General features: G+C 36.6%; 1 protein-coding gene across 6 annotated transcripts in view; it reads left to right on the top strand.

Moving 5' to 3' along the window:
- Positions 1-25,635, top strand: part of NOL4 (nucleolar protein 4) — a 413,009-nt gene that overhangs the window by 308,380 nt on the left and 78,994 nt on the right. For all 6 annotated transcript variants that reach the window (XM_045065497.1, XM_045065494.1, XM_045065495.1 and 3 more), the window contains one exon: positions 5,873-5,986. In XM_045065497.1, coding sequence (XP_044921432.1) covers positions 5,873-5,986 — 114 coding nt within the window. The remainder of the gene's footprint in view (positions 1-5,872; positions 5,987-25,635) is intronic.

The following is a 25,635-nucleotide window of genomic DNA, read 5'->3' as shown; positions in this document are numbered from 1 at the left end:
TAAAAATTATGAATATTCACAGAATGTAGGAAAAAGAAAGATTGTAGGTATACTCCTATCAATTTTTTTCTGCCAAATTTCCCCCAAATTTGTTGAAAAAAAAAAAACTTTTAGTTTATACAACATAAACATGACAGAATTGTAATAAAAGGTTGTGAGTCTATAATTAACATACTTCATTGCATGTGTATTACACCCTACATACTAAACATGTATTAACTTGTAAACTATGATAGCAGAGACAAATCGACACTGTTCATATATTTGAACTTGGCCATTTCCTAACATATAGAATGTGCTCATTAAATACTTTTGTTGAATAGATAAATGAAGATACCAGTGACCTTATGTACATTACCTAATCGTGGAATTGCAACAATTATCCCATGAGATGGAGATTATATTGCCTATTCAGAACTTACTAAATGAACCTTAGTTTTGCTATTTGTAAAAATAGAAATAATGACATCTGGCAGGATGAGTGAGACTCAGAGAGAGTAAATAGCAAAAGTGGGCAGACCAATTGCAAGTAACTGATTTCATGATAATATCCAAGTCAGTCACTTCATTGCTAAAATACTGCTTTATTCCACCGATGTATACAAATAAAGTTACTTGGTTAGTAAAAGGGATCCATTAAGAGCTGCAATTTTTTACACAGCCTGTAACAATTATCCCTTAGGTATAGATATACCATTTGGGGGAGATAAAATATACATTTCATCTAAGCTGCAGAATTTTTAAATTATGTATTTCATGAAGTAACAGGATTAGGAAAAATAATCTCAGTGTAGGGCCCTATCCAAACGGACTACTGAATCATTTGCTTTAGTTATTTTGAAAGAAATCATTCTATTCTGTATACAATCTTGGGTGAGTACGCAGTTGCTCCCAATCTGACCTCATTTAATACTTGATCTGGTAATGCTGACACCCTGGGGTCTAGTGAGCCTTGCCACTAATAAGTACTGTTAACCCATGAATAGAGTCTCACAGTCATGGTTTCTTTTTACTTCTTTAAAATTGGGGAAAAAAACCAAAAACCTGGAGCACCCTAAATGTATGGCAGAAGTTCAGAGGACTTTAACATTGTACAGTTTATATTTTTATGAATAAAAAAATGAGTCGTTTGTTGGTGTGGGTTAAGTTCTACATGTATATATATGGAAAATTTATGTTGTGCTAATAGCAATCACTCTTACATCCCCAATTAAAATGTGACTTTTCAACTCCAGAAGTTGCCTGTGACAATTTAGCCATCTGTTTAATGAAACAACCACCACTGATTTGGTCATAGATAATTATTACAATAAGAGCAGTGCTCGGGAAAGATCAACTCATCCCAGTTGAGGATGACAGTTAATTACGAAGAGATAATGAGTGAAGATGGTTCACATTGCCTCATCTCCAGGGTAAGAAGTAGATAACAAATCTCACTCTAGGTATCGGTCATGTGGAGTGTATGATTATCACATCTTTGAGTCATTATTTTTAAGTCTTATAAGATATATACCAAGTAGTGTATTTACTGGGCTGTGTTCAACCAGAAGGAGAAGTGTAATTTTTCATAAATTATCTATTGAGTTCCATGCACTTGAGATTTTGGGGGTGGAAATATTTTTAGATTATTATATGGAGGCTTTTGTATTCTCTGGCCACCCTTAATTGATGTGAGAGGGAATTTTCAGCGCTTGTCTCTGGTGGGATCCGTGATGAGAGCCCATAACACGCTCTGCTAATTACCTGCCAGGAAGGACCCTAGTGTGGTAATATTAGAATAAACTCTATGCTATGAGATGTGGTGAAGGAAAGGAGAGTTCCGGCCAAGATGGTTCTCAAAACTCACACTAAACAATAGCTTTAAATTCCTCTATGATAACATGACTTTGATTAATGATTAATTTCCTTCTCACTATCTTGGCTTAAGTACTCCTGAACTGCAAAATAGATAAAAGCCAAATTATGGAGGAAAAATAAACAAAAGGCTCTCATTTTTAGTATCTTAGAGCCAGGCGAAAGCATAATGGAGCCCTCTGTGTAGTGAGGAGCATTGGCACTCATTATTGGCTCCTCAATATTAGAACCAAGGGGATTTTTAACAGATTGCCTCACAGGAAAGCAAGAACTCTGCCTGGCTCCTCATTCTCATTTTGGGCATGAAACTCCGCTTTTCTTATGTTTCTTATAAGTCATTTCTTGGCACTCCTGGTTTCTCCAACATGATATTCTTGTGAATTTATATTGCATCCATTTAGAACATGTGACAGAGCTGAGCTGAGATACATTTATTTTTGTGCTATTAATGAAGAAAGGTTTTTAAGTGTCAATAGGAAAATATATTAGGAGAATCTCAGTCCCCTTAAGAGGAGAATTTTTGTGAGATCCTAATATATTCTTTGCTTAAAGGCAAAAATAGAGTTAGCTGTAAATGGATTCCTCTGTAGGGTGTGTAGTATTTAAGGTTTCTAGTTTTGTTTAAGCTTACTGAGACTTTAGTTGAAAACTGAGAATAATTCTTTACTGGAATTATTCCTAATTTATCATCAGACTTAGATATAAATCCAGGTGTTTCCACACACATAGCTGTATGATCTCAGGCAACTTGTATAATCTCTCAGAACTTAAATTTATTTTTCATCTAAAATATGAACATTATAGGTACTTTTCTCAAGGGTTGTTTGGAAATTAGATGATGAATCTATGCTGCTTGTTTTAATAACCTAGCCATCCCAACATTCAATATGTATTAGGTATTATTAATATTTATCTAAAAATTAAATTAAGATGGTACTGGTTTTCTACTTAGAGGTACATATTTCATTATGTACTTAAGATTTAGTGAATTCTTTGAAAAATACATGTTTGTTTCTTCAACTGTAATATAGATTTATTCATTCTGGCTTTCTTTCCAATGAGCATGTATTCATTTTAATACATACATGGAAAGGATTAGCTTTGGTCTGATTATTGTTTAGTTGAGTGCCACAAGCTGTGTATGTAAGGATTTTTTTTCTATAGTATTTTATATTAATGAAAAATTATGTAAAAGCACTAAGTATGAAACAGAATTTAGAGAGTAGAAGGGTTGAGAATTGGAAGACATGAACCCTAGATTCAATGTCTAGTCAGTTTGTCCTAGATCACTTAACTTCTCTGGGTTTCAGTTTCTTTAAACTTTAGTGAAGAAACTTATAGTGAATGATTTCTGTGACTGTTTACAGTTATCAAGTTATAATTCTACCATAAACTCAGAACAACTCTATTTTCAAAATTATACTATTTAACTACTGGCAATGGTCTGTCACATATCTTTGCTTCTACTTATTTTTTCCATTTAATAGGAAAGGAGACGTGATTGCTTTATCTTGAAGTTGATTTTTTTTTTCCAAAATATTGAAATATTAGGTTACCCAGTGACCTTAAAAGTAATCTAGCCCCACTCAGCCAGGACATTATTCTAGTTTCTTAGAAGACCAATTTCCTATATCTGGAAAAGGTACAACTCTTCCCGTCATTTTCTTTGAAAAGGAAATCATATAAATTATCATGCCTCACAACTTTTACTGTTCTAGTGAAAGTTGTTTCCCATTTTGTTTTTTAAAAATTTTTAGAAAATTTGAAAGATAATGCTAATTTTAATGAGAGGGATATTTTACCTTTTGTTCTCTGGTTCAACAGACTGTTATGACACATTTAAGAAGGTTTGTATTTATTACTTTAATTAAATCAGCTTAATAAAGTTCCATAGCTTTATATATTTCTAATTTTGAATGAAGATACTTGATGGAGAAAAATAAAGATAATGAAGAGCAGAAATACGTCGCTCTGATTTTCATGTGACAGTCAGTAACTGGATCAAGAAAAGAGAGGTTGCTGATGTTTTATTTTGATTGTGTTAATTCAGTCCCTAGAATCAGATGAAAGTTCTAATAACATAGTTTATAATAATGTGAATTGTCACTTCTATTTGAATAATGTTAGCTATAATCAAATAATTTTTATTTTTTCATAATAAAAAGTTCTTACTCTCATTCTTTCTATAACACCTTTGTCTCCAAACATAATTCACTTGAGAAAAACAACACTGTCTGCCTAATTCCCATGTGGTTTAGATTATCATTAGGAGCCTAGCTATGGCCAAAGCTTTACCTTTTAATGAGACGCTGAATTCGTGACTTAATATATTTTTGGTTCTGAGCAAGAATATCTTATCCATACTCAGGAAGGTGCAGAAGGAAATAAAGAAGCCATATGAATTTTGAAATTGTATTTACATCTTTATGGCAATTTATTTTTTTTTAAATTTTTAATTATTTATCGGATTTGATCCTCCTCTCTGTTCTCAGCACACACATCTGGCTTTCTATTTCCTTCTCAAAAATGCTGCTGGTGCATTTACGTGCCCCTTCAGGGGCCTCTCTCTTTTCTTTCTGTTGCAAAAATAGCATTTCCAGTATCTTAATGCTTTTTTGTCAGGGTTGTCTAGACATCAGCCCAGGCGTCTCATGGGGTTAGCAGTGGAGACAGTACCCCTATACCTTTCCCACCTTTTGTCTTCAGCGGTTACTTTGGAAGTGCAAGCATGAGGAGGTCAGCTGAGGCAGCTACAGAAATTGCTTCCTAGTTCAAGCAAGGTCAGAGCCTGGTCTCTTTATATACTATACAAATTCCACCGAGGAGTGTCTGTGAAAGCTCTCTCCGAAGTTAGCTGTTTTTCGGTATTGAGATATAAACCCTATGGTTCAACTTGCTAAAGCACATTTTACAGGCTAGAGTTAGCAAAAATGAATCAAGTGCCATAAAGGTGCTCCTCTTCACTTAAAAAAATTAGAAGAAGGTCTCTGTTAGGTTAGAGGCTTCTAATAAATGGCATCCATATATATGTGAGATTGAGGCTTTGAAAACTCTATAAGGTGGCATGTCACTATATAGGCTAGCTTCCCAAAGAACATTTTTTATTTTGTAATTTCATATTTTGCTATCTTATCTGGATTAATTGTCATGTTATTTCTTATCTATCATTTGCTTATCTTCATTAAAAAACTGTTCAATATCATTAAGCATTTCATCTTTCAGTTAGATGATTTTGCATGTAATTATGGGAAAAGAAAATGGAAAACTTTTCTGATTATCACAAATGATATGGAGAGTTGCAGCCAATTTGAAGTTAATTATTAGTTTAGTTGGGGGGTTAATTAATTTCTATGTGAGCTACATAGAAAATGGATTTCCAACATGTATCTATTAAGTTAATAACATTAACTCCTGTTTTATAAATAAAACACGTAGGTACACATACAGCCCACATCAAAACATCAAACTTTTATGATATTGAAATTGTTCCAGGACTGACTTTTTAGTTTGTATCCAAACTAAAGTATTTTTAGAGGATTTTAATCATACCAACTGAGTCCCAACTTTGACTGTAAATATTCACATTTCATATTAAAATTGTTTGACATGGTCTGAGTGTCTGTCAGTTTTTCCAACTGTGTTTCAGCCTTGTCACTTGATTTTGTTTTGTTGTGCATTGTCATGTGTTATGAAAGAATTAAAGCACTTCTTTTATTTGCAAAACCCAGCCAGCATTTTGTCACTGCCTAGTCAAACTCCAGCTCAATGGCCCAGACTAACTGACAGTGGAGCTGTGGGAATGAGTGATGGATCTGTGTAGCAGCTCTAGCTTTAACCTCTAACTAGCTTTCATTTCTCATCTTTGCAATTTCCATTTCCTCCTCTTATTGAAATAAGTTCAGTTGAAATAAATGGATACTCCTGCATATCCTGTGAGCTCTTCTGAGAGTAGCATTGGTCTGTTAATAATTTTTCATGTTTCCCTCTCTCTCTCTCTTTCTCTCTTTCTTTTTTTTAGTCTCGACCTATTCCTTCCCACCTTACTTCAGCAGTTGCAGAGAGTATCTTGGCCTCCGCCTGTGAGAGTGAGAGCAGAAATGCCGCCAAGAGGATGCGTCTGGATAGACAACAGGTACTGAGGAGCCTTGGGGACTGGCATTTACCCATGACCGCAAACAAGATAGTTCATTGAGCCCAATTTATGTAGAAGGGGAAAGACTCTTGAATGGATTTTGAAGTACAGCAAGATACAGTTTTTGTGTCTTTATGATAGAAATTTGAACTTGAAAATGTATGTTCCTGAGATGAATAGGCATCTGTCAAATTTTCTGTGGTGAAAAATGGCCAACTGTAAAGTTAACGAGTCGAATTCTGCTTAGTATCCAATTGGCGGGCCAATTGCTTATTTAAATAAGTGGTTCTAACTGATTGTTGACAATAGTTTTGTAAACTTACCTGATTGTTTATGATACAGACGTGATCATGTTCATTCTGAATGAAAGCAAACCTCTTTTTAATTGCCTCTTGCCCGCTACTAAATGGCAGTGGATTGTTCTGGGAATGGTGAAAAAGCACAGATTTTAGAAGCCTAGAAATCTATAAAATGGCTTCCTCATTAATGAACTATTTACTATATACCCATTAAGTATCATCTTTCTCTGTCTCTTTTCTAAGGATGTACCCCCATGTGGTGTGGACATGTGCATTTTTTGTGTCTTATGGGCTTATGTTTCCCTTGGTTTATCTACGCCCGTCTATTGACCCTTCTCAGGTCTGGAATGTCTTTCTCTGTTTTCTTTATCTCTCCGACCTTCTTAATTATCCATAATTAATTACTAAATTGTAATATGTAACATTAAATGCTATACATATAAGTATTCTGTGTTCTGACTTTGAAGTTACCTTTATAACAAGTGATCTGGTGCTTCATATCTTTTTAAAGTTTGGAACGAGAAGACTAAATTGTTAGTCTAATTTTGTTTTTCCTGTGAGCCAATGAGCTTCAAAGAAAAACAGAAAAAAAGTTTTTTTGTTCCAGGACTAAGATATGTAGAAATGTTTCAGAATGGTATTATTTTAAAGTTTTATGTGTTTATTATGTACATGGCATGTGCTAATAATACTAGACAACGCAAAAGATGAAGGCTTTAATTTTTTCAGATGTAGTACTCACCTCAGATAAAATGTATATTTTGAGTTTGTTAATTGTTCTTGGCCAACAATATTTATTCACATAAACATGCCCTCAGTGAGACTTTTATCATTATCGTAGGTCTAGAATGTATCTTGCTTGAAACAAGTCAGACCTCTCTATACAAGACAAGCAGAGTGATTAAGATGGCACATTCTGGAGTTAAAGACATCTGGTTTTGAGTCTCAGCACTACCCTTACTAGTCGTGTGCCCTTCAGAAAGCTGTTCCATTCTCTGTGCCTTGGTTTCTTTATGAGCAAGCCAACAGTTAACAGTTCTCATCCTATAGGGTTGTTGTGAGAATGACAGATTTATGTTAATTACTTAGCCAGGCATAGAATCAGCATCAATAATTTCAGCCTAGAAAAGAAGATTCTAACTGATATTCTTTCTGTCAGTGCCTTGGCATCAGTAAAACTAGAAAGAAACACTAATAGGAATATCTTAGATATAGAAGCTTTGAAGTCAGACTAAGTATATTTGAGAAAAGATCTTAATTCTAGAAACTGGAATGGTAGAATTCTGGGGCTGAAGGGGTTCTTCTTGGTGTTGTCTTGCCATATATTCCACCTAGTCTATACTCTAGAATGGTATCAGTCATATAAATAGTTATTATGAAAATTAAAGGACTGATTCACATTATTTTACTACCTATGATATCACTCTACAGTATCCCCCAAAGCTGGGTATCCACCAATATTTGGCCCAATTTTTTTTCCATTTTTTTTTTTTTACTTAAACCACTATTGGTGTAATCTATAAAATGGAAGTTATAAATATTAAATTCATAGAATTATTTTGATTTAATAAGACAAGGCATATAAAAGCATAGGTTATTTGATTAACGTATGTATTGCCAGAGCACTTCTATAATAACCATTTGCTTGAATCCGTAAAGTTGTAGGAAAATCCCACCTCTAGAGCTGGAGATCTACCATTTACTAACGCATGTAGTCTGTTATCAGAGAGGTGTAATAATTTTGACAGTCATTAAAGTGAGATCAAATTTGCTTCCTAGAGCTTCCATGCATTGAAGAAACAATGCTAGGAATCATGAGGAGAGTGACTTCTTACTGCCCCGGGAGTAGGGACTGGAAAGGGTAGGGACCAAACTACCTGTTTCCCCTTTTCTGTCCTCCTGCAAAGTGGTCATTTATGGCAAGACTCCATCACATGAGAATGGGGGATGTCCAATATCTCCCCCAGGTAAGAATGTTCTTTCCAGGCCTTAAAAGTGAGTGCACTGAGTTTGGGATTTATGGGAGATACAGAAGAAATTATTGAAAAAAATACATTCTATGATTTATTGGAAACCTAATAGGCCCTTTGTAGACTTTTTTTTTTTCATGTAATAATTTCAACAACCCCATGAGAAGCAGGTATTCTTGTTGTCATGTACCTGTAAGGAACTTGAGGTTCAGGGAAAGGGGATTATTTGTACAGGATCATCCGGCTGCATGAGCAAATCAGACTATAAGTTTCTATTATGTGAGGCTGACACTTGAGATCTCTATATGATCCTGTAACTTTTACTGAGGGAAAACCCGTGTCCTGGAAGAAACTCTTAGAACACGTTATCATTTGTGCCTCTGCTCACAGTGTCTTTGACAGGGCATGTTTATGTCCGGAAACAATCTGTTTTTATCACAAAGATATGTGCATTCTTTCATAATTGGCAAACCAGCCTTCCCCAGTAAGCAGGTTATCCCAAGCACGACATTTTTGTCTCAATATCAGCTCGAAAAACTGCCTCACTTCATCGGGGAAATGAATTATGCACTGCCAATGCTGGTTTCGTGTTTATTTAGTATTTTAAAATAAATAGTATATATTACACATAGATACACCCATTCACATAGACATAAAAATCTCTAAATTATTTCTGCCTAACGTGAATCCTGTCGATGTCATTTGGCAAAGGCTTCTACCACATGATTTTGCACTTCCAACCCAAGCATGCAGATGGGAGAGCCCTCTCCCAATTAGATCTAAACGCTCTTTACCCAAGTAGGGATAGCAAGGACTCTCTCGGGTGTTGGCAATGAGATCATTTTTTCCGCACCCAACGCCCATTCTTAACCCAACTCACAATTTGTAGAATCTGCTGGTGACTCAGAGATTCTTCATCAGGCCCCTGCTGTTCTGCAGGTGCATGAAAGTTCAAGAACTGGGCAGTTAAACCTGAATTCTGTTAAGCCCCATTTCTGAGTGCTTGCTGGCCATGGTTGGCCAGATGTAGAGTGATAATTATATATGTCCTTCAGACTTTATGAAGCTTGATGAATTAATTGGATTTTATAAAGCTGTTTGAGCTAGGAACATGAAAGGTATTATGGATGTGTTAAATACTTTATTTCATGTGCCCACCTTGCACCACAGTCCAGACAAGCCTTGTTATTATGCAGCCCGAGCCCTAGAGCAAGCCGGGGGCAAGGAAAGGAGCCTCCTGTTTGATCAGGAATCAGAATTCACAGAACTGAGGTCAACCCTCCATGTGTTATCGAACACAGCCAGCATTTTTTTTCTTTTTAACATGAAAATCTGGAATTTTTATGCTGTTCAGGGAATTCTTCCTCACTCTGACAATTAAAAAAGTGTGGGGGGCGTCATACTTCACTTCCCTATGACATAGCTTGAATCAAAAGATTATCTTTTTCTCTATCTTTATTTCATTCCTCCTTCCTTAAAAAGATTCTTCAGGGCTTTTGGTTATTATTCATCTAAACGAAGAGACAAAAGCAGAAAGTAAGAGAGGAGAATCACTTCTTGCTGGTGATTGGTTTCCCATTAGATGTATTTTTGCTGCTTTTTCCACGATGACCTTTTATTCCTGGACTGCTGACTGATAAACTTAGGGAGTTTCTTACTGATGTGAGTTTCTTTGGTTTCTTTTCTCTCTCCCCAGTTCTTTGAGTTAAATTGGTTTGTGGTGCTATAGTGGGGATCACATAGAGCCAAGGGGTCAATGGCTTCCCCTGTATCACTGGAATAGATAGAGCCCTCATGAAGGACAGTGCAGTACCAGTGCAAGACGATGGTTTTTGTGGTGACTGGGACAGTTGGGAGTTCGATGGTAGGCAGCGATGTGACCTCTTTGACTCTATCGAAAAGAACACTGAGAAGGGGGAACAAGAAATGGCTTATTAGTTCCTTGTGACATAATAAAAGGTGAGAAATCAAGGGAAAAAATACTGAAAACTGGTATATTGCAGAGGCAAAGAAAATTGCTGCTAGGAAACTAGCATGAACCCCCCAGCTAGGACCAAAAAATATTCAGAAAGCCCAGAGTTCCCAGTACTGTTTTCATTAGCAGTGGGGCATATCCTGCAACCTGCATCTTCTAATGTCCTGTTAGGGTACTAATGAGTGGGTATATTATTCAACAGAAATGCAGATACGAAGGTTGAAAATAGAGCCGTGTAAACATGGTGGCAGTTTTCATACAGACTTTGTATTTTGTCAAGGACATTTTTGAAAACTAACGAAAACACTCTGGTCAAGTCACAGCTTTCAAGACAGGTGACTTTTCTATCCTATTTCATTCTGTACAGTCCTATGTCCTTTTGATACCTCTTAGAAGCTTTAACAGCTGCACAACTGAAAGCAACATTTTTCAGTTGGATTTTATGCTTAAATTGAAAAGCTGTGCTACTCACTGACATGTGGCTTGAAACCTCTTTCTGTGCCCTTCCAGCCCACACCCCCGGGCTCCCATTCTCAATCATCCTCAACTCTGTTCCATTCCCAGAATTTTCTTTCTTTTATGCAATATTTTAGGGAAAACGTGACATCTTTGAATCTTTCAGCCTATGTTTCAACATGGCCCTTTCATCCAAAGGAGAAAATATGCTATATAAGAACAACAAAGTAGGAGAGAGGGTAGTTCTTGGATGACATCGTATTTCCGTTGTAACGTGTAACTTAAAACTACTTAGAATAAATTTCCCAGGCCATCTCCCTATTTGGGGACTTATTCTCCTCATTGATAATAGTATTAATTGTAATAACAGCATCAGAAGTGTTTATGGATGCAGTCGTATGTAAGTTGTTTTGAAAGCCCATTTTATATCACTATCATGGCTTTTAATGATGTGGGGAAGCTGAGGATACAGCAAGGTGACTTCTCCCAAGAGTGCAGAGTTGCTCAGGAGGGAGCCCTGCTTTGGCCCAATTCTTATGCTTGTAAAAGTCATTTGGTCCATGTAAAATCACAAAAGCAGCAGCAGCTACAACTGTCTTCTGATTGATATGTGTCTGTCATGGTAGCTCACAGCATTCAGTGACATGTACTTTCCCAATTAGTAAAGTTCCAAATGATATGTAGTACAATATTGCTTTAATTTACCTAGTAGCTCTATGCCTGAAATAATTCAATATATATTTAAAGTCATGCATAAAAATTTGTGTTTATACCTAAAGTAAACTTTTCGGCTCCGATAACTGTATATAAACTTTCATCTAAAAAAAAAATCCAGCAAGACTTTTTTAAAATTAACATGGGAACAGAAAGAGTTCTTAGTCATTTGAAACTGCCTGGAGCATGTCAGAGCTTCCGGTAGACTGGTCCCCCACCCACTTCATGCCTATGTCACCGGCTATATATTTTCCAAATGTCGCCTGTGAGTGGTTGATAGCGCTCTCTTTAAGAAGCACTGCTAGGGACAGAGTAGGATTTGAATAGGAATGGGAATCATAAATTCTCAGAGCCATTCCTTGGTCATGAACTCATAACTCTGTTTCTCCCACCTGAAGAGACTGACCTTGAACTTCGAAACCCACAAATTTCCCATAGGCTTTGCATATATCATATTAAATGAATTTTCCCTCCATCCTTTCCTTCTTCCTTTTACTTTTTTTTTAATATTCACTAGAATCTAGAAATAAAAATTGTGTGGTATCAGATAAAAATAACTTAACCAGGTCCTTTGATTTAATTTTATGTCTTGGCAAGGATGAGGCAATTAAGTATCAATGGCCATATCAATTATGCCCTCCGTCAAGAAACTAAGTCACATGTGATTACTAATTCCAGTTTTATTCTTGAAGTACAGTTCCATTTTTTGTTCATCATTCAGCTATTTGAAAATCTCTCCCAAAATTTCATTTCTATTCTTTCTAATTTTGAAGCCACCATTATGTTAGATATTTATAATAGGGATACCACAACTTCCCAACACGTTGCTACAAATAGAATGCCACAAAAAGATAAGGCTCTGTGGTCTTCAGAAATGCATGTTTCATCAGTTTTCATCATCCATAAATACGCCGTTTATGTGCCCACCATTGGAGGGCATGACTTGGCAGCTCTTCTCTTTCTCTAATGGGTATACACTGAAGTGTCTGCTTACTCACATCATCTCTAAAATGCCTGGCAATGTGTAGTAAGTTCACATATTCTAAAGGAATAGGGTTTTTCCTGTATGGGAAATAGCTAACACAGTGGGTATCAACCATGACTTTAAATTCATGAGCACCAAAGAATGGACTGATCAGTAAGCCAATCCAGAGAAACTTGATTACAATTATCAAGAATCACACCTTGGAAAAATCTCATTGGCTGCAATACTGCCACTGGGCGAAGCTGAGAAACTTGTTACAAACATTCTCACTACTGCACACCTACCATCATACTTCCATTAGACCAGACCAGACACTGGGAATAGGTATAATCACATTTTTAAGTAATTATAATATGGAAACATTTTATGTTCCATTGTATTTTTGTAATTTAAAAATGCAGAAGTTTTAGATGCATAAAAACTAAGAAAAGCAAAGATATATACCAAAATAAAATGTTTTAGTTACATAAATACATTTATGTATTAGTATTAGTTATGTATATATATGTATGTATATGTATTAGTTATGCACATAACTAATGTTTTAGTTACAAAAATACATTTTTACCATTCTAATTCAAAAATTTGAGCTTATTGTATACTTTATATAATATTTGAGAAACAAGGTTAAAATAGTTTTCCTGGAATTTTTATTTGCTTTGTGGAGAAGAACACTTAGCCTGAATTCTGCTGATATTTTGTGAGCAAAATAATTGCTTTATGAGTTTGTATTCTTTCAGCATTAGTTAATGTTGCTGGGCTTTGAATATGAATTAATTCCAACTTGAGTTTTTGTGGGGTATCTTTTTTAATGGATATTAAAATTTTAAAACTTTTTACCTGATTTTTTTAACTTCTCTGTGTAGTTCCTTAAATATTTCTTTTATCTCTAATAGCAAAGGACATGATTAGTAGAAGAGAATTACTTGTAAATTAGCCCTAGAATGGTTTGCTTATTTAACAAATACTCATCATATGGAAGATATTTTGTTTCATACAGAGGCCATGAAACAAGAAAGGAGACGGGGAACCTCTGTTTACTAAGTGCTGGATTTACTTGGTTCTTTGCCGATATGAATTTCTTTGTTTCTGGCAATATCTCTGCTGAGCGGGTATCACTATTCTCACTTGATGGATAGATAAGACATAATATTTTTCCTCAAGAACCTTATATTCCATTAAAGATAGGTGAAATTAGCATGGTAAATGAAATTAAAAGGGTGCAGTGAGATTATTGTGAGAGTCAGGGGACAGTGCTCCTAATTTTGCCTAGGGAACCCAGGAGGGCTTCCCAGAGGAGGCACTATTAGATTGGGACCTTGGGAAATAAAGGAGCTTTTGACAGACAAAAAAGCTAGAGGATGATATTCCAGATACATGAAGCATTTCCACGCATGGAATCTTCCTGAGAATTAAAAACCACAGTCTCCCATGAGGGAAACAAGATTCTTAGAAAGAAATAAAAGGAGAGGGGATTGGATGTGAAGGTTTAAACTAGATTGTGTAGGTGCTTTCGGGTGTTATTTGGACTTTAAATACATATGTGAGAGGAGTGAGAAGGGGAGTGAAATATCTTATTTTTAGGAGGCTTCAGAAGCCTATGGACAAGGAAGTGTTGATGAGACACTGGGGCAAAGGTGAGGTCCTGATTCAGCAAGGAAGTACTCTTTTTACCATCTGTCATTTTAAACTTGCTATTTAAATAGAGGATATGTAAAGCTGAGCACATGCCACAAAGTGATTATGAAGATGAATCTGTTGCCAAAGAAACGCATGGTCCAGGGCATGTCTTAAGTTAAACTCGAGAGTCTTGGGAATGCCTACTCTTCTTTGCCACCTTAGCTCAGCTAAGTAGGATTCAAAGCTTAATGTTTTCCTATAGATTCAGCTTATGGAATTACAAAGATTATTATTTTGTCTTAAAGCTCTTTTAATCTTTTTTCTTTTTATGATGTCTCAGAAAACTGACATTACAGTTTTCATCAATCAATAATTTTTTAATTTTTTTCTTAAATTGAGAATTTGATTACTTCTGTATAAAATTTTTCCTTAGTGTATGTGTTTTCCTTATATAACGGTGTATCAGTTTCTATCTGTGTAGATGCATAGAACATGATTTTGCTGGCCCCGCATAATAGTGTGAAGCATGTAGATCAAATGGTTTCCTTCTTCTGTGGTTAGGGAATATGAAACTAAAAAACCTTTCTTCTTCTTGGATGATATCTATGGGGTTGTCTTTTTTAAAAATTCATTCTACTTTACTATTTGATTTTCTGGCTTCATTGAGAATTCTCCCACATTCTTAGAGAAATAATTTCTTTTTAAATTTTTAGGTACATCTTTGGCTTAGGATGTTATTAGTTTCTGGATAAACGTCAAGATATGAGTAGGTGGTTTGAATTCAGACAGAGAAATTCACATAATATGTTTATACACTTTTTGATGCCAAGATCAGGGGAACATATGGTTTACTGAGCTCTCCATGCATACAGCATTTATGTTAATATTTGTTTTAGAATGGATTATTTTCAGGCTTAGTGGATAAATGAAAATTCTGACATACTCGGCTTAGGCCAAACATATTCATTTTTATAAATTATTCCTCATAATCTATTCAGTCTTTGTCTTGTCTTTTCTCTTTAGCCACTTTAAAACAAACTAGTTACACTGAAACAACAATATGGTGTGTATCGGTGAACTTTAGCCATCGTCACAAATTTATTATAAAATTAGATAATGTAATAACTTGACAAAATGGACTATGCTTCCTAAAGAAATTTATGATATTTGACATGACTCACAGGGTAGATAGAGTGAGACCAGTGGCCTCAAGGACCACATTTTTCTCTCAATAACTCAGCACTTCGGGAAAGTGGGGTTTCTGCAGAGCTGAGTATTTGGGGGTAGCTGTAAATATTATCCTTCATTAAAAATGATTTTACTTTTGTTTCTCATTTCACTTATTTATTTTACTTTCATTTCATTTCATTCTAAACTTTTGGTGCATCTTCATTTCATGACAAAAACCTTCCGATTATAAATTTGGATTTTAGTTATTAATTATGTTATTAATTATAATTTTAGTTATTATTTAGTTATATAAATTATGGATTCAGTTATTAATCTTTCCAAGAATTGGGCAGCTCTGATGCTAGAGCCTCAACTACAAGCATAGGGACTGCAGAACAGGTGATATAACAGGTGATCCTATAAAGTCTGTCTTACAGAAACCCCCGCAAGGCAGGTCAACCTGCTTTCTTGGTAATTTACCTTTTTCTCATAATGGTGAAAGGAGCCTGGGTTTCTGATAGGCTTGCCAGCTAAGTTGATCTCTATTGATCAGTTTTGCTCAAATGGATCAAGGTCATACATTTCTCACCCTCAAGGAAAAACCCCATCTTTCCTGTGTTACCAGTGTTCTTTGCCTTGTCAACATTACTGTTTTTTAATTATTATCATTGGCTTCAACAACTCAACAGCTTCTAGATTTCTCTAGGACATGTCCATATTTGTTCTCATTTACACCCGGTTGATGGCTATATGAAGGACTACCTCTCACTGTTTTAAGAGTTTATGCAAACTTGTTTTCTAAGAGCCACGATCTTTCACCAGGAGGAAAATGATGTTGATATAGATCAAAACCCAAGTCCCATTTCTTTCTAAGTTCTTTTTAATGTTTTGCCTTGAACACAAACAAGATCACAATAACACTTTAAATGATACAATTAGGTTAAAAGCCTAGTGATGTTCTCAGACCTGTACCCCTGGGGATAAAAATATATGTTTATAAAAAAATAAAAAATTAAAAAAAAAAAAGCCTAGTGATGTTCTCACATTAAGATCAAGCTTCTCCTTAAATCACTTCTCTAGTAACATTCCATGCTTTTATTTTTCTTGGTTTTGGTGCTCATTTTGATAGATAAGGAAACATAATAGCGCAGCCTGGTCCTGATACTGAAGGACAGGCAGAGAACTCCAACCCCTGAGGGTGCCTGGGTGGCTCAGTCAGTTAAGTGTCTGCCTTCTGCTCAGGTCATGATCTCCGGGTCCTGGGATGGAGCCCCTTATGATAGGGCTCAGCGCTTCTGCCTTCCCTCTGCCTGCTGCTCTCCCTGCTTATGCTTATTCTGTCAGATAAATGAATGAAAATCTTAAAAAAAGAACTCCTCCACACCGCACGAATGGTCACCTTTTTCATATCTGAAATTTTGTGTTTTATATCCTGCTCCCCAATCCTCTAGGAACATTTAAGTGAGATTTAATAGAAGTCCTTGTTCTGAGTTCTGGAAAGAGGGCAGAGAGCAAAGGTACAAAAAGATCATAGCTGTAACTATAAACTTAAGTAATAAAATAGGTAGATGTAAGTGAAAAGTTTATTTGAATCCCAAAGACATTGTGATTTGCATCAAAAAAACAGCAATTAAAATAAAGATTTTTCCTATGCCAGTGTCTTGCCAATTGGTTATTTATGCTGCATGATTACTTTCAGGTGAGGGAACCTGAGAAATTAGAGGCTGATGGTGGGCTTTTATTCAAGCTTTAGAAAACAAAGCGGAGTCCGGAGAATGAGAAGCAGTGGGATATTTTAAATACATGTGCAGCATCTACACAGTCACTAAACTTGGGGATTGCTAATGCACAACTTTACAGAAGAAGAGCCTCTTTTTCAAGTTATTAAATTTTCATTTTTACTATGGGATACATTAGACTCATTTTAAAAGTTAGAGCTCCAGAGAACCTTCCAGACCACTTAGTTCAATAAATTTATTTTATGAAAGAAGCAGGCCTGGAGAAATTAATTTTATTTTAGATTTTCTTTTCTTCCTTTATTCCATCTTTCTTCCTTTCTTCAGTGATTTTCCCCTATTTCTCTAGAAGTAGAATTTCTCTTTAAAAAGGAAAAAAGACCAATCCAGTACAAAGAGTTTAGTTCCTTTTTTATTTCAGGGTAATGTTCTGAGTAATGAAAATCAGAATGCTTCATAAATTTCAGCTGTTAATGCCATCATACATTCATAACATGCAAGAATTTGAATACTGCTTTAGGTGGGGAACTCAGAAGGTCACATTAGTTTAATTCAATTGCATTTTTCTCTCCTTTGATTGCCTATGGAGCAAGTTTGAGAGGTCCAATGAAGCTGTCAAGCCTTGTATGTCTCCACGTGTGTGAGGAACATTTCTTTTCAAGGGAACTGCCCAGTTCTTAGTGTATTTTCTTTAATTCTTTATAAAGGATCTGCATGCAAGGTTTTTAAAATACAGAATCTTTTCTGTAGCTTTTTACATTAATTTCTGAAACTACTCTTTGATAATTCTTCTAAGAACAGCATTTGTTGAAACCATTTCAAATACCCAGATTAGCTTTTTTTTAAAATTTTTAAAATTTTATTTCTTTTCAGTGTTCCAATATTCATTGTTTATGCACCACACCGAGTGCTCCATGCAATACGTGCTTCCTTAATACTCATCACAAGGCTCACCCCACCCCCCCCAAACCCTCAGTTTGTTTCTCAGAGTCCGCAGTTTCTCATGGTTTGTCTCCCCCTCTGATCTCCCCAACTCCCTCCTCCTCTCCATCTCCCAATATCCTCTGTGTTATTCCTTATGCTCCACAACTAAGTGAAACTATATGATAATTGACTCTCTCTGCTCTGCCAGATTCAGGTTTTAGTTCTAAGTTCTTTAACATGCCAACTATCATCCCCACTCTATTTGGGAAATAAACCAGGACCTGTATGGGAACAACATCACACATAATTGTACTCATGTTTGTGTGTTCTCTTATACCTTCATACTGAATTCACATAAATTTCCTCATTTAATTTTCCCCCACACCTCAGTAAGGTACATGCATCATTACTATTTTTCATGACTCAGAATCACGCGAAGTGCATGCCCAGGCTGCTTTTCCTCTCCGGTTCTCTCCTGTGCTTATTTGTCCCCCCTCTCAAAAGGCGTCCGTTTAAGGAGCGCATCCTGGATCAAATCAGCCCACAGAACGAAGTCCTTTTCTCTTTGTAGTAATAGCTGTCAGCCCGACATCTTGTACCGCTTGATTTTATACCCAGCCAACACTGCAATGGCCTCCAGATGATGTCTTTTGGAATACCGACTGTAGGATTAAGACAGCTTTGGCTTTTCATCATTTTGAGCCTCAAAATATTCCTAGTGATAAACGGGGATGAGGTTATATGCTAAATAAATATCCATATGTGGCTTGATGGGGCAAGGCAAAAAGTTGGGTTTTAGGGAAGAAAAGAGCCTTTTAATGAGATGCCTTTTAACACAGTAGGGAGGCTCAAGCCTGAGAGCGGCACTAGGTAGTCAGAGCTGTAATCATTGGAATTAATACTACAATTTAGAAGGTTGACTGACAGCCCGGGACACATAGTTTTAGCACCAAATGGGGAAAATGAAAAATGCTTTTTGAAATTTTTTAAGAAGCTTATATGTTGGGGAGAGGGTAAAGAATGTCTCAAAGTTTAGTCTATGGGCACTGTTGCTTTTACTTGTTCAGTGAGAAAAAGAAGGCAGCAAGTAGGTTTCTGAGAAAGCAATTATAGCAAGACACAGAACCTGGGAGCTGACCTGACACTTGCCCCCGATAGTCGTCATAGCAGCAGGCTGAATAGAGCAGCTTGCTAGGAGTGCTGCTGTAGGCTCTGGAGGAAGTCCCGTCCTCAATGGACCACATTAAAACAATATACAAGGATGTAGCTCCTTAGCAGAGGCCATCCTTCTCTTTATTTGGTGTTTATCTAATTTCTAAGTATTCATTTCATAAAAAAGTTCATGTGTAAAGGCAATGACAACCACAGGCCTTGGCGTGATTTGCAGCACCGAATCACCATAAGTAGATCCTGTGTATCTAGGGCATTGTTCCTTGGGGAGAAGGTATTTTAAAGTGTTAACAAAAGAAAGGTTTGGATGCTAAACTGGATGTAGTCTTTTTTTTTTTTTATAAGGCTCTGTAGACTGTGTTCATACTCAGCAAATTTTTGTTCTCATTTACTCTTTGAGTCACAAATATATGCATGCATCCCTTTATCTTATACAAAAGATAACCACATAAAGTTAGATATAAAAGATGTAAGCATATATAAATATATCTACATAAAGGAGAGGGTATCTGTCAATATGTTAAAAAGGCGGCTTTGGAATTGTTTAGTGGGGTCCTCATTTGAGTTTTGAAAACATGACTTTTGGTTTAGTAGACTCAAGTTGGCATTAATGTGGACATGTCTTTCTAAAACTAAGTCTTATAATGTTAAGTATCATTAGGCAGTCGTAAATAGTTATAATTGTTAATGCATGCATAACCTCAAAACGCTCAGATAAACTATTGATAACTATGTAATTTTCAGGAAAAAAAGGATTTCTATTCCAACAATAAGATCTATGATAATCTTGGAAGTCCTTTATAAATAAAAAATAAAAATCCTATGTATGATCAATAGAGAACCTGTATGTTCTAAACCATGACCTAAAAAATGTCTAAATATTTTCTAAATCATGGCTTTAAGCAATTATGGACTAGGAATCACAAAAAGATCATAAAAATTTAGTATAACCACAACTATGAAGGTGCTTTTTTGTTTCTTTTTCAGTCAATGTATATTTCCACCTTTAGGAGAATTTGAAAAATTGCATTTTTTTCACTCAGTTTTTTGACCCAATAAAAATATAAGCAAGCTATTGGCAAACGAAAAATAGAAATGCAATCTGAGCAGTAGTATTTTTGCTTTGCCTAAATCTTGAAAAAAATGAACATAATATATTGGCTTTATAGTACTTTCAAACCAGCATTTCAGAAATTACAAAAGAATGCATGCATAAGAAGCTAAAAAGAATAAACTAAATTGAAGAGTTAGAATCAAAATTGCATTTTATCTCTGTTATGAATCAAGTTGGAAATTGGGAGAATTTTCCAAAAAAGCTTGGAAGCACAATTTGTTTGGACACACAATATGTAGATCTTAAAATATAGTTTATTATAATGAATCGATCTTTAAGAATGTATTAAATATATTTAATTATATATTGTGCATAAAATATATATTTTTTATTTTTCTTAAGATATTTATTTATTTGTCAGAGAGAGAGAGGGAAAGAGAGTGAGCACAGGCAGACAGAATGTCAGGCAGAGGCAGAGGGAGAAGCAGGCTCCCTGCTGAGCAAGGAGCCCAGTGTGGGACTCGATCCCAGGACACTGGGATCATGACCTGAGCCAAAGGCAGCCGCTTAACCAGCTGAGCCACCCAGGCGTCCCTTTATATATTTTTAACATATATTCACATATGTATATATATTCACATATTATGCATCATATATATTCAGTGGCACAAAAATTGAAGATATATCTAATCCAAATTTATATTTGAAGAGAGACTCTTCTGTATCATTCCCCTGGCCCCTGGGGATAAGTTAAGTGACATTTGTTTGTTCTCTCAGGCCTCTGAGGTACAAGTGACAGAAGATCTCCGCAGGGCAGCCTGCAGAACTGGGTACTAGGTATGAAAATATCCAAGGAATCCAAATTCAGAGACGAGGAAACCTGATGAACTTTTTTCTCCTCAAAGCTTGGATTAGGAATTGGCAAAGCATTTAATTCATTAAGTACTTGGTGAAACACCAGAGCAAAAGCTTAACTTTATTTTTTTTTTTCTGAGTTAACTCTTTTTTTTTTTTTAATTTTTTATTTTTTATACACATATATTTTTATCCCCAGGGGTACAGGTCTGTGAATCACCAGGTTTACACACTTCACAGCCCTCACCAAAGCACATACCCTCCCCAATGTCCATAATCCCACCCCCTTCTCCCCAACCCCCTCCCCCCCAGCAGCCCTCAGTTTGTTTTGTGAGATTAAGAGTCACTTATGGTTTGTCTCCCTCCCAATCCCATCTTGTTTCATTGATTCTTCTTCTACTATGATCACAATCACTTAAGCCCCCATGTTGCATCACCACTTCCTCATATCAGGGAGATCATATGATAGTTGTCTTTCTCTGCTTGACTTATTTCGCTAAGCATGACACGCTCTAGTTCCATCCATGTTGTCGCAAATGGCAAGATTTCATTTCTTTTGATGGCTGCATAGTATTCCATTGTGTATATATACCATATCTTCTTGATCTATTCATCTGTTGATGGACATCTAGGTTCTTTCCATAGTTTGGCTATTGTGGACATTGCTGCTATAAACATTCGGGTGCACGTGCCCCTTTGGATCACTACGTTTGTATCTTTAGGGTAAATACCCAGTAGTGCAATTGCTGGGTCATAGGGCAGTTCTATTTTCAACATTTTGAGGAACCTCCATGCTTTTTTCCAGAGTGGCTGCACCAGCTTGCATTCCCACCAACAGTGTAAGTTTAGAAGTGACCCAGGAGAGAGGGATCTGGCATTCAGTGACTGTTGAAAGCAAATGAGAATTGGGCGATTGAGCACCTAGAAATCTCTTATTTGAAAGTGTTAGAAAATGTCTTCAGAGATGGTTTGAGCTAAAGGGAATTGATAAACTCAGGCAATTCAAAATTCTAACAATAGGATCAGTTTTATATGAGGTTGACTATCTTATAGATAATTAGGATCTCCCTGGGATCTCTGCTCCATCTTTGTTGTTTCTATTCTCAGACAGATTATTCCTCATGGTAGCAATGTGGCTGCAGCAGCTCCAGTTTTCCATCTTCCCAAGGACTGTGATTGGGTTACACATACATCTCTGAAGCACATGCTGAGGCCTGGAGAACAGAATAATGCATAAGTTGCCTCTTCAGTTTTGGATCCATGGGCACAGTCAGCTCTCCAAAAGCACGTGGAATAAGAGCGGGAGAGCAATAATCAGAAGCAGTTACTAAAAGGGGGAGGGGGAGAAGATAAATGCTGAAAAGCCAAAGGAAAACAATATTCACTAGAGTGAGCTGTGTTTGTTTCCCAAGACTGCCATCCCAAAGTACTACTCACTCAGTGGCTTAAATCAAGAGAAACTTATTTTCTCACATCTCTGGAGGCTGGAAGTCCAAAATCAAGGTATTGCAAAGGCCACTTTCCCTCCAAAGCAGCTAGAGGAGGATCCTTCAGGCATCCCTTGGCTTCTGGTAGCAATCACTGTCTCCTTCTTCATAGGGGCATCTTCCCTCTGTGTGTGCATCTCTTCTTTTCTCATAAACACATCAGCCATATTCGATCAGGTCCCATCTTACTTCAGTCTACTCTCAACTACATTACACCTGCAAAGAGCTGACTTCCAAAGAAGGTCACATTTGCAGGTATCAGGGGTTAGGATTCAACAAGTTTTGTTTAAGGATTTTATTTATTTGACAGAGAGAGACCACAAGCAGGGGGAGTGGAAGGCAGAGGGAGAGGGAGAAGCAGGCTTTCAGCTGAGTGGGGAGCCTGATGTGGTTCTCAGTCCCAGGACCCTGGGATCATGAACCTGAGCTGAATGCAGTGGCTTAACCAATTGAGCCACCCAGGTACCCCTCAACCTATGTTTTTGAGGGGCACAGTTCAATCTGTAACAGTCCACCCTCTGCCTTCCTCACCAAATTCATGTCTTTTCCACTTGAAAAATGCAGTCACCCATCCCAACTTCATCAGATGTCTTAACCCATTCCAGGATCAATCCTAAATCCAAAATCTCCCCTAAATGTAATGAACTCAACCAGTCTCAAATCATCTAAATCGTCTAAATCTGGTATGGGTGAAACTCTGAGTATGGTTCATCCTGGGGCAAAATTTATCCCCTCCTGTGGACCTGGGAAACCTGGAAAACAAGTTAGATGCTCCCAAAATCCAATGATGGGACAGGCGTAGTGTAGGCATTGCCACCCCAAGAGGGGGGATGGGAAGGGGAAAAGGGGTCACAGACCCTGAATGAGTCCAAAACCCAGCAGGCTAAATTCCACCATATTTTGAGGCCTAAGAATAGCCATCTGTGGTGAGATGCTCTGTCCTCCCTGCCCAGCCCAGAAGCAGCCCCAGACTCCCAGCCCCTGTAGCCCTGGAACGTCTGGTAGGCTGGCTTTGTCAGCTCTGACTTTCTCCCTGGTCTCTGCCACTGTACTTTACCCTACAAATCCTTCTCTCTTCTATCCCATTTCAAGCTTGCAGTTTCTCTGCCAGCATAGCATTCTCAAAGCATTTGTCAGCCTTCTGTGGATGTTGAGGTGATTCACATTATTTTATGTAAGAGCTCTTCACACACCTTTCCTGGATAACCTCGTGCTGAGATGGTTGATAGGACTTAGAAGTCACACTTAAAATCTTTAGCATACGGTGGTCCAGCCATACCCTTTCTTTAAAGCATGCTGTCTAGAAAAGTTTCCAAATCAATTGTTCATTCCTTTGTGTTAGCAAATTCAACCTGCAACATGGGTGAACTCCAATTTTTGCATTTTTTGGAATAATATGTGTATGGCTTTCTGTCCGTTAGGTGATATTATACCTAAGAAGAATTTGCCAACAGAACTATTGAAGGCATAGAATTTAAAGTATATCTATAAATGGAAAATATATTACTGCCTCCAGTGTTATTTAAATGGGAAAAAATTTATAAATCATCCTTGAGTTTTACTTATTTAAAGATGTAAGGTAGGGCTAATATTTCCATATATTTTTTAAAATTACATAAATTTTATTTTCAGAGATGGCACTGATTCCTTCTCTCTCCTACATAGTATAAATATAGATAAATTCTTATACAAAGTAAAATTATATGTCAAAATATAAAGAAATGCTAATAATCTTAAATCAGTGGTCGGTATGGAGAGTATAAACACTTGAAATAAAATTCAGGAGAAAGGTGAATATAGTCCTATTGCCTATTGATCTATGCTTTGCTCTTTCATGAATGTAGCAAATATATATACTCCATTATGTTGCTACTATCAAACCGATAAAAGTAATTTCTATACCTCATGCCCCCACATCCAGAAAATCTGTTAATTTTGTATTTTTCCTAAGTATTTTTTAAATGCTGCAGCTCAGTGCTTTGTATTAATTTATTCATTTTCAGTTCAGATTATAGCCAGAGGAAGGGGTTTTCAGCCTCAAAAGAATAAGAGTAAAAAGTAACCCTTCTTACTGCCCACTGATATAAATACATTTTGCTTAGTTGTAATAATTGTTAAGCATAAGATGGGAACACTCTGTAGATTTACATTGTTTTTCTGCTTTGGAGACAAAGCTGTTAGAGACCCCAGTGATTCATGCATACATACCGTGTACATTTCCCCTAATCAAGGCCATCTATAATTAGACTAGTAATAAGTGCTTCTTAATGAGGAGGAGGAAACCAATTATTAATGAGCTGTCTCTTAAAAAGTACTGTCCATTCATTAGCTGTGAAGTGCTGACCAAGCTTTAAATGTATACATTCTTCTCTAAAATATCAAACTAAAATTAACATAATATATATTGTTATTTATTGCTATTTTGCTATTTTGTTTCTTGTTTACCTTGTTGTTCTTCTCTTGATATTGAAAGCACCATAGAAAATTTGGCATTGATTTATTAAGTATAGCAATGCCCACTCAAGGCAGGTTCTGAAAAGTTGAGGTATCTTCATACGAAGGCAAGCACCCCATAGCCCACATTCACCCCTGCCAGCCCTGAGGGGCTAAACATCAGGGCTGCCTGGCCTCAAATTCCTTCCCCTAATCTCTTCCTGAGCAACCGCCTCAGGAGGAGGAAAGGATCTGTTCTCTGTCTTTGTGACTCATCAGACCCCCATGTTCTTCGGACCTCAGACGTGAAGTAAGTGCCATGGAGGCTGTTGTTTCAGGAGCTCGAAAACCTCAGTCCGTGAAGCACAGAGGGGGAGCCTGGGGCTGAGCTCTGGCTGTGGCCCCAGGGCCCGTTTCATCTTGACATACTCATTAGGTCTTATAGGTATTTCCAGGAATAATTCAGTAGAGCCCTGCATCGTTAACTCATGACTTGCTTTAATGGGTCAGGAATACATTGCCTCAGTATTCTGAAAAGAAAGAAAAATTAAAGTGAAATGAATCATTTCTCAATGATTCTCAATTCTTTTTCAGAATATATATATATTCTGAAAATATATATAAAATATATATATATATATATATATGTAATCTCAAAAAGTATATGGGGGATGACAAATGGGAGCAGACCACGGAAGTGCTTATTTGGCTTAAATGCTGCTGGAAATGTTTGGATTTGAACGCTTTTTTGGAGGGGGGTGGCATGTGTTCTGGAATTTAGCACTGTCCCCACAACTTTTC

The sequence above is a fragment of the Mustela putorius genome, unplaced genomic scaffold (assembly GCF_011764305.1).
Source record: "Mustela putorius furo isolate JIRA1106 unplaced genomic scaffold, ASM1176430v1.1 tig00003858_pilon_pilon_pilon, whole genome shotgun sequence".
NCBI lineage: Eukaryota > Metazoa > Chordata > Mammalia > Carnivora > Mustelidae > Mustela > Mustela putorius.
This window is presented reverse-complemented; position numbering and strand designations above follow the sequence as displayed.